This window comes from Oratosquilla oratoria, chromosome 36 (genome assembly GCF_046742065.1).
Source record: "Oratosquilla oratoria isolate Oo_2021 chromosome 36, ASM4674206v1, whole genome shotgun sequence".
Taxonomy (NCBI): domain Eukaryota; kingdom Metazoa; phylum Arthropoda; class Malacostraca; order Stomatopoda; family Squillidae; genus Oratosquilla; species Oratosquilla oratoria.
In genome coordinates this window covers 35214764-35224763 of record NC_134812.1, presented here as the reverse complement: position 1 = coordinate 35224763, position 10000 = coordinate 35214764, and the positions used below count along the sequence as shown (strand labels likewise).

The following is a 10000-nucleotide window of genomic DNA, read 5'->3' as shown; positions in this document are numbered from 1 at the left end:
AACTAAGAGAACCTCACACAGACTGGGTGGAAGGTGGGCGAGGGTGAGGTAGATGGAGAACGAGAAAGAAGAAGAAAGGACAATGAACAAATACCTCAACTCTAAATATATAGTCACGCTATCGATTTCCTGGACAGAGTCTTTTATTGAATGTGGCACGAGCCTAGGAAAATGAAAAAAATGAAAAAAAAATAATAATTGGGGCATTGCAAGAAGTTTCTAGAATGCGAGCAAAGAATGGAAAACTAGATCTGAACAGAAGTCCAAGAAAAACATGTCATAGGTGGAAGAGAAAACAATTGACAACTTTAGACAAGATAAAACAAAAACAAAATGTAGAGAGAAAAAACAACGACATAAAATATAGAGAGAAAAAAAAACATAAAATGTAGAAAAAACAACAACATAAAATGTAGAGAGAAAAAAGTAACATGACTGGGCATAAAAAGAAAACCACGACTATAGTTTCAAACCCAAGAACAGAATACAATTATTAAAAAAAAAGAAGATTAATTATCAACACTTATATCATAAGCAAATGCATGAGCGTATTACGGTAACAAAATGCACAAATTAAAATTAGCTATCAGCAAGCTCCTTTTCCCCATCCACCCTTCCACAACCCTTGAACACATACACATACAAACAAATAAACACACACACAAGTAGGAATCGTATATGAATTTGAAACTATGTTCAAATCGAGAGTAAGAGAGAGGACCCCACGAGTGTTACTCTTTTGCTGTATACTACAATTGGGTAAGGACCATTAGGTAAATACACGAGTGAATTGTTCAAATCTGTCTAGGGAGGAAACGCACTCAGAACATCTGGCAATGTAAACACAAACCAACATTTCGGCTGAATGAAGGACGTTGAAAGTGGCGCGGGCATCATTCAGGTCTTTATATAACAAAGTTATGTGAACGTACACAAGAGCATGTACATGTGCGTACGCGCACATGTAGACACATAGACACACACGCACACAAACACACACACACACACACACACACACACACACACACACACACACACACACACACACACACACACACACACACACACACACACACACACACACACAGACGTAGAGAAACTAACATGCATCCACACAGCGTGGGCACTTACATGCATGCACATGCATACGTACACGTACACTCATACACACACAGACATACACGTACACACATATGCACATATACGTTCAAACAACAGATACGGTACGCATGCATACAGGCAAACTTATCTACTCATGCACACTCAGAAGCATGCATGCTCGCACACATACACATACATGCACACGAATACACATACACATACATGGGGAATGCGCACACAACACGCTATAGCGCAAAGTGTTTATGGTGGGTTTGTCTAGCCTCTGTTCCCCCAGAGTGGTAAGTTAAGTCCATCCTCAATATCCATTTTCCTGTGCAATTGACCATAAGAAAAGAATAATCTATGCCCAGGTGCATGTAGTGCGTTCAAAGTAAATAAGAGTATAAATTTAAACCAAAGAGAAAATAAAGAGACTATATTAAGATTCTTATCCGTATCTGTAAAAATCAGATGTTGAATTTACACACACACATCTGTGTATATTCAGTGTATATACTCATGTATTCATATGCATGTATGCTTGGTACTAAGCATGTTTGTGTGTTTGTGAGTATCTTTGACTGTATAGATGCATGTTATGTTATACATAAAAATACACATGTATATTCGTTGTGCTGTATATACCAATATATTGGGGCAAGTTTATTGTATGTCTATGTTTATGCACGTGCATATGCATGCAGAAATATTTATATATGCATGTGTGCACACATATCTAGATATAATCATACATTTACATATGCTGTATATACAATACAGTATATGGGCACACGTACATATGTAATTGTGTGCGTGTGATTGCATGTACGCAAGCACGCACACGCATACACACACAAACACACACACACACACACACACGCACACGCATACACACACAAACACACACACACACAGACGCACGCACACACACGCACACACACACACACACACACACACACACACACACACACACACACACACACACACACACACACACACAGACACACACACACACATTCTACATGAATAAGGGTTATTATACAAAAAACGGTACTAATTGAAATAGAGTGTACATATTAGAATCTTAACTCTTAGATTACTTAAAGTTTAACCCCAATTTTGTAGGGTAGTCTTACATTTGCAGACATTTAATCTGTTTATGGGTGTTCTTAACAACCTTTTAGATTTGACACAATCTTATTCTACTAGTTTGTGGAAGGATACATCTTTCAGTGAGCTGGCTTAGTAGTCTCCCTCTTACATGGGTTGACACTCAACTCTCTTACTATGCCTTTTCTTTTAACTTAAACTAAGGAAGCCCGAGAAGAGGAAGAATGGCCCGCTTTTGCGTTTCCAATGTTACCCCGTATTTGGAAACCACGTATTATCGGGTCTTCAGATAGTACATAGTACTGGTTTTCTCTATCGGGTGGTGAGGCGTCACCCCTTCCTCCTGAATATCCCAGGGTTGAAGGGGAGATCCACTCGTTAGCCAAAAAAAAAAAAAAAAAAAAAAAAAAATTTTCAAAAAAAAAAAAAAAAAAAAAAAAAAAAAAAAATATATATATATATATATATATATATCCCTAGTTCATGCATATACCATGCATATATTCAAATAAGCAGGGCGATTTTTTATTTATTTATTTGTTTTATATTTGACGAGCCGTCCTTTACAGAGGGTGAGATACCGACACCGGAAGCCATGGCTATTGACGCCCATTCCATCCTTCTTCACTTCACGACACCGTCCATCTACATCGGTCTTCCAGGAAAGCTCGCCATCAAGTTCAGAGAGGAAGCCAAGTAAGACGCCAACATATCTATACTCGTATATTAAGACAATTTCACAGGTTAACGTTGAATCGAAACAGTAAACACAGGAATCTTAGTCTGAGTTTATCCTTGACAAGAAAGTATGCGAAACTTGTCAGGAATAAACTCAGACTATGACTCCTGTATTTCATATCTATATATGTTTGTTTCCTGATAATTCTTTTGGAAATACACTTATCGCGCTTTGACCTTTGGAATGGAACAAAACATGCACAGTCCTTAGGTAGCATCCGTACCCTCACATAAATCTGAAGGATGTTAATATGTTAATATGTTCTTAGGTTCATATGTTCTTAGGTTCTAAAGGTTCTTATGTTCTTATATTGTGTTCTTACGAGTATGTTCTTATCCCAGATCTGGCGAGGAGCCTGGCGAGTGGAGAGAGGAGGTTTTGGTGCCGTCCGGGTCACTGGTCTCGTCCTCTGTGTGGGACCACCCGCTGGACGGGCTCTCGGCCAACACTATGTACGTCATGCAGGTCCAACTGAACGTCCTTGGAGCGTCAGAGAACATCTCTTCGCCCATCTTCACGGTCACCACGCAAGCGGCTCCTGAAAGTACGTTTCGCTGTTGACAAGTACTTGTGTCCTTGTGGCTCGTTAGTGTCTCTGCCTCTACCGAGAAGCAAATAGGATTATAGTCTGTGCGCTTCAAGAAGTCCGTTTTGGATGTGGCATGCGTCGTGATTTACTTGTAGCCATTTTACCAAATCAACCTTAGTACATATCTCTGGCTCTCTTGTTCCCCATCTATGTGCTATTTCATTTCTTTTTATACTCTATGTATAGTAAAGGATGCTTTTAGTATCAATGAGTATCACTTTTTAGGAATATAACAACGATTTGAATCAGTTCTATGGCTGTGGCAACAGCGCTTTTCCCCCCATGTTGCCACGTCGAGGAGGTGTCACCGGTGAGACAAGTGGGATGGGTGATAGGTAATTGTTGTTATAATCCTAAAAGGTGATGTTCTCTGTACTGTACAGCTTCCTTTACTATATACAGAATAGATACAAAAATAAAATAGCACATACATTGGAGAGAGAGAGAGAGAGAGAGAGAGAGAGAGAGAGAGAGAGAGAGAGAGAGAGAGAGAGAGAGAGAGAGAGAGAGAGAGAGAGAGAGAGAGAGAGAGAGAGAGAGAGAGAGAGAGAGAGAGAGAGAGAGGGGTGGGGGGCATGTATCAAGGTTGATTTGGTAGAATGTCTACTCGTAAATCACGTTTGATGCCAGATCATGAACGGAGTCTTGGAGCTCATAGTCTATATAACAGAGGTCTGAGTTACCGAATCGAGGTTCACGTTTGCCAAGACTCGTACGCGTTGTTGTTTTCAGATAGTTTAACAATCTCAATTTGATAAACAAATCACCATTTTTTTTTATTCATATCTATCGATAAAATGTTCTCTTGGTAAAATTACCTCTTGCCTGTGATATTGAATCACGTGTTGACAGCTATTACCCTCCCAGATGAGAACTCAAAGTTTGTATGTTGCCCGATCTGTGGGTAATGTTGTTCGCTCGAGAGCGCGCGCGTGGTTGTGTGTGTGTGTGTGTGTGTGTGTGTGTGTGTGTGTGTGTGTGTGTGTGTGTGTGTGTGTGTGTGTGTGTGTGTGTGTGTGTGTGTGTGTGTGTGTGTGTGTGATTGATCATGGTCTTGGATCACGTGTTGGACTCATGATCGACAGCTATTTCCCACCCGGAAGAGAGTTCAGAGCTCATATATGACCGATCTATGGGTAATGTTGTGACCTTACATGCACGCACACACTCAAACCCCTGCCCACAAGAGTTGGAGTAACGAGTCGCAGCGCAGCGATACTAAAATTATTTCAGCCCTGGGCGGGATTCGAACCCGTACCGCCGTAGTGGCAGCCGGGAACTCTAACCACTGCACCATCGTGTGTGTGTTTGTTTACGTGTGTTTTTTTGGTATGTGTGTGGTGAAGATGTGTAGTGCTATGACGATTTTCTTGCGATGACAAGTCGACAGAAATACCCATCGACTCACGAGTCGTCTTTTTTTTTTATTAATCACAGCGACTTCGACCACCGAGCCTACGACAACGACCCCTCTGCCCGATCTGGAGATCAACCCGGACCTCTACGCTTCAGACATCACCAAGAACTCGGCCAAGATTACCTGGAGGGACTTTGACGAGAACGAAATGCGGTACATCGACGGCATTCAGGTCAAGTACACGGCTGGCGGGAAACTGGTGAGTTTATCGACAGAACTGGATATTTCCACGGTTAGAAGGGAAGGGGGAGGGAGTATATATCCGTATTATTAACAGAAAAAAATGGGTCATTATTCACTTCAAAGTGGATCGAGGTTACATAATTATGAAGTCATTTATAGCTCTTTAGTAATCACAGTCCTAGTTATGAACAAGAGTTTATGGCATGAAAATTAATTATGTAATCTATCATTGTGCTACATATTACCTATTTCGTAGGTGACCTTTTCTATATCACAATAAATTCATATCAACTTGATATATTCTGATATCAAAATTACTCATAAATTAGGCGGAAGGCTTTCGAGAAAAGTATTAGTGTCTAGAGTAGGTTAGACGAAAATAAGATGGAGAAGACGTACAGAGAATGATTTGGAGAGAAATAAATAGAACATCAGTAGTGACTCGAGCCAGAATAAAAAAAAAAAAAAAAAATGGGTTTGAGGTTGGCTTGGGACTTTTGCCCGTACTTTCGGCAAGGGTCTAACAGTGGTATTCTTAAAAAAAATCTTTCCTTATATAAATCTTATATAAATCCTTGGAAGGGAAAGATTTATATAAAGATTTTTTTAAGAATACTACTGTAAGATTCTTACGGTGGTATTCTTAAAAAAATCTTTCCTTATATAAATCATATATAAATCCTTGGAAGGGAAAGATTTATATAGAGACGTTTTTAAGAATATCACCTTAAGATCCTTACGGTGATATTCTTAAAAAATTCTTTCCTTACATAAATCATATATAAATCCTTGGAAGGGATAGATTTATATAGAGACTTTTTTAAGAATATTACCGTAAGATTCTTACGGTGATATTCTTAAAAAAAATCTTTCCTTATATAAATCATATATAAATCCTTGGAGGAAAAAGATTTACGAGTATATAAAGACTAAGAATATCACCGTAAGATTCTTACGGCGGTATTCTTAAAAAAATCTTTCCATATATAAATCTTTTCCTTTCTAGGATTTATATAAGATTTAGATAAGGAAAGATATTTTTTTAAGAATACCACCGTAAGGTTCTGAAAAGTGGGGGGAAATGGAGTCTCCACCTTCTAACAAGAACTAAAACGTGTTTTGTGTCACGTGATGACGACAGATGCCGCACTTCAGTCAGATGTTCTACCGCGACAACGACCAAATAATCCTTCGTGACCTCATGAGCGGCACAGAGTACACCGTCGACCTGACCTTCATCCCCCACGAAGGACAGACCTCGAAGATCACCAGCAACAAGCCCATCACCTTCTTCACGTTGCCTGAAGAAGGTAAGAAGGAAAATTCGCTCTGTATATTCACGACAGTTTCCGAACAACAAAAGTTGTAAGATTGATTAAATAATTATATCTGTGTGTCTACGCCATTGCGTGGATGATTGGTTATTGGCTTCATGTGTTATATTGACAAGTCTGGATTAAGTATTGTTAGAGGAGGAGGGAGGGAGGGAGGGAGGGAGGGAGGGAAGGAGGGAGGGAGGGTAGCTGAGTTAATGAAGCCGTGGTTGTAATCAGAGGAGGCTTCAGCCCCAGACAGTGGGCGTGAGCCAGGGATGGCCCTTTATACACAAGTCACTATGCTAAAGGGTGCGGAATGGGCGGAGGGTGACTGGCTACCCCTCTTGTAAAGGAAAAAAAAACAACCTTTCGATATATAGATATTTTTATTTTACGATCATTTCTTTGGGAACAAAATTTTCACCCGTTTCTTCCTGCAGATCCCTACTCTTTCGAGATCGAGGCTCGCCTAGGTAAGGTAACTGCACGAACAGTCGAACTCTTCTACTCCGGAGTTCCCGAGCCGGCAGAAAAATACGTCAACGTCTTCACCGCCGTCTACCTCCGGAACGACGAGGGAGCGAGCTCGACGCACTTCAAGCTTCCCAAGTACGAGGACAAGAAGTTCCTGTTTGTGGACGAGCTCAAGCCGGACGCCCAGTACGAGATGTGGATCGAGGCTTACCTCTCCAACGGTCGCAAGAAGAAGAGCAACGTTCTCACGGTCACCACAAAGGCTGGCGAGCTGCCGAAACCGGAGAGGAGTGAAATTGGTGAGTGGCGAGGAAAATGGCTCGAGATATATGTCGAGGAAAACACCATGTGAGGAGGAGTCTTTATTGCGTGATAAAGCTCGAATGAGCGAAACGTTCTTTTGTCAATAGAAACTTCGTCCTCACCTAGTGCGTCTCCTGACATGCTCGTCGCCAGTTGCATACCTCTCTCATGACCCGAAATATCAATCGACTAAACCAGTGTTTCCCAACCCTTTTTTCAGGGGACCCCAATATGATCCTCATGATATTACCGCGACCCCACTAATCTATTTGTATATGGTTATTGTGTTGAATTCATATAATTAAAAAAAAAAAAAAAAAAAACAGCATACAAGATGTCTTGGGGACCCTAGGAAAAATGCTTGGCGATCCCAGGGTTGGGAAACAGTGCACTAAACCCAACGAAGTCTTATGCTTATATTGTTTCGAGCAGAGCTGGGCGCGTTCCTCGGTGCGTTCCTCGGTGTCCTGACTATACATGTGTCAGTCAGGACACAGAGGAACGCGCCCAGCTCTGGTTTCGAGTAACGCAGAACAAGAAGTGTCACCAGATCTTAGGAGTTACATCTGGTGTTCATTTATATTTTGATATTAAAATCTTTACTGAAGGATATATACACAAAGACTTAGCTGTAATACAGAGACTAAGCGCAAAATGGGTGTCACAAGTAGGGAGTGTCTGATCAGCCAAGGAATTGACAAGAATAATCAGAATCTAGAGGAACTTTTAAATCACTGATTTTCAATTTATGCGCTGAACGATATTGAAACAATTTTCATGTAAACACAACCTGTAACATCAAAATTTCCCCCCTATAATATAAAGTTATTTGGAAACTAAATTCTTACCACTCCTGGGTTATTTGATTGGCGGGTTAGACACAGAAATGTGGAAAAAACGCAGCAAAGGGCCGCTGGTGCTCATTAGCCCTTTACAAGGTATGGAGGACGTTGGCCGTGTCATGCGGAATGACAAGCGTGCTTACGACAGACATCATCGTTTTGTGCACAAACATATTTTATCAGATAGTTTCATGTTAGCAACAAACGACGTCGTATTCCATCATGCCCCGAGTGACATGTTTCTGCCTACCTGCCTTATATGCTTTTAAAATGTTGTTCTTTTATTTTATTTTCCTTTGCCTCCTGCTTCCGTCCGGCACCACCAGACCCGGCCCTCAACCAAGAACCCGAATCAAGCGGAGACTACTACGGCGCCTTCGTGGCCGTGGTCATCATTGCCGCCATCGCCTGCCTGGGCTTCCTGGCGCTCCTGGTCGTCCTCATCCGGAAACAGAACCACGCCAAGGCCCACATCAATTCCTCGAAAAATAACGCGGCGTACGATAACCCCTCGTACAAGGTAGGGGACAATGTAAGTATGCCGGCCGCAGCTATTAACATTTTACTGTATCTTTATTAACAACGCTCGTGTATAAAAGCCCTCTTAGATCCTTCCTGCCCTTGCGGCAGAGTCTTTCCTCGGGTCAGCTTCGCGCGATACGGTGTTTATATGTAGGTGTGTGTATGTAGGAACGGGGCACTTTGATCGCTTGCGTACTGTAAAGTAGCTGTCTCTCCGTTCTCGCAGTTGTAGGCCGGCGGCCGTTTTATCGTAGCCAAGTCTAAGTTCGTCCTTGCTCCTCTCTGGTCTGATTCGAACTCGTCACTGCAAATTTGACTTCCGTTGGCTATTCGGGCGCAGAAAACGTTGCTGTGGTTTGGCACATCTACAAACGTTTAGAAGCCACGTTTACCAAAGTTCAACAAGGAAAAAACATAGGTCGCGAAACAAATAAGAAATAAACAAATAGATAAATAAATAAATAACATGAACAAGTAAATAAATATATAGATAATATAAGTAGATAACAAATAAACAAGTAAATAAAGGAATAAACAAATAATATAAAAACATAAACAAATAAATGAATAGACAGTGAAGTACTAAAATGATACAATACATTAATAAATGAATGAATAAATAGATACGTCAATAAATATATAAAAATCAAAATAAGATAAATAGAAAATAAATAAAATTAATAGATAAAATAGTGCAGCTACATTTTATCTAGTCGAGCCAGTAACATCACTTAAAATTAAAAAAAGATGAATCAGAATCAGACCAATTCAAGAGCAAGTTCGCAAGACTTGTTCACCGCAGCTAGCTGCCTCTCCAGAGTCCTCACCCACGCTTAGGCGAGCACCTTGCACCACGCACATGCGCACTTGCTTTCTTATTCACCGACCCTCTGAATCAAACTCAAACTCACCCACCCAACTCCCACGAAGTGGGATGAGGGAAACCCATGGTAGGACTAAGCCCCGTCAATTGTGGTAAGCCGCTGAGGTTTTCTGACCAATGTTTGGGTCGCCTCCTCGCCTGACGAAGTCTGTCGGGAACCAACGCAAGAAGCATGCAGTGGGTCCCGGGTATCGAACTCACGACCATCTGATCATGGGTTCGACACGGTATCCATTGGGGTGCAGCGAGGACCGATGTTTCTGGCGTTGGAGGACTATGTCTAGGACCCAACTAGCGTTGCTAGCAAACCGCTGTTTAACTAAAGATCTTAACCATAACGCTATCTCATGTGTAAATTATCCCACAATCAATTTCTAATCCCCAGGACTTATGTATGGGCAGTTTTAGTTAATTTTGACAAGCGTGTCGATGCCGAAGAAACAGCCAGTTGTTGCATACTCGTAGAACTCGTAGAAACAAGACGGAACCTGTTGGTAGTACAAGTAATGGTAGACTTGTAG

The 10000-nt window shown here is 41.2% G+C and overlaps 1 protein-coding gene across 1 annotated transcript in view; it reads left to right on the top strand.

The window, feature by feature from the left end:
• Positions 1-10000, top strand: part of LOC143019115 (uncharacterized) — a 68019-nt gene that overhangs the window by 50005 nt on the left and 8014 nt on the right. Inside the window, exons 24-29 of the mRNA XM_076174811.1 lie at positions 2781-2907; positions 3292-3494; positions 4977-5155; positions 6281-6449; positions 6896-7228; positions 8401-8606. Of these exons, the coding sequence (XP_076030926.1) occupies positions 2781-2907; positions 3292-3494; positions 4977-5155; positions 6281-6449; positions 6896-7228; positions 8401-8606 (1217 nt within the window). The remainder of the gene's footprint in view (positions 1-2780; positions 2908-3291; positions 3495-4976; positions 5156-6280; positions 6450-6895; positions 7229-8400; positions 8607-10000) is intronic.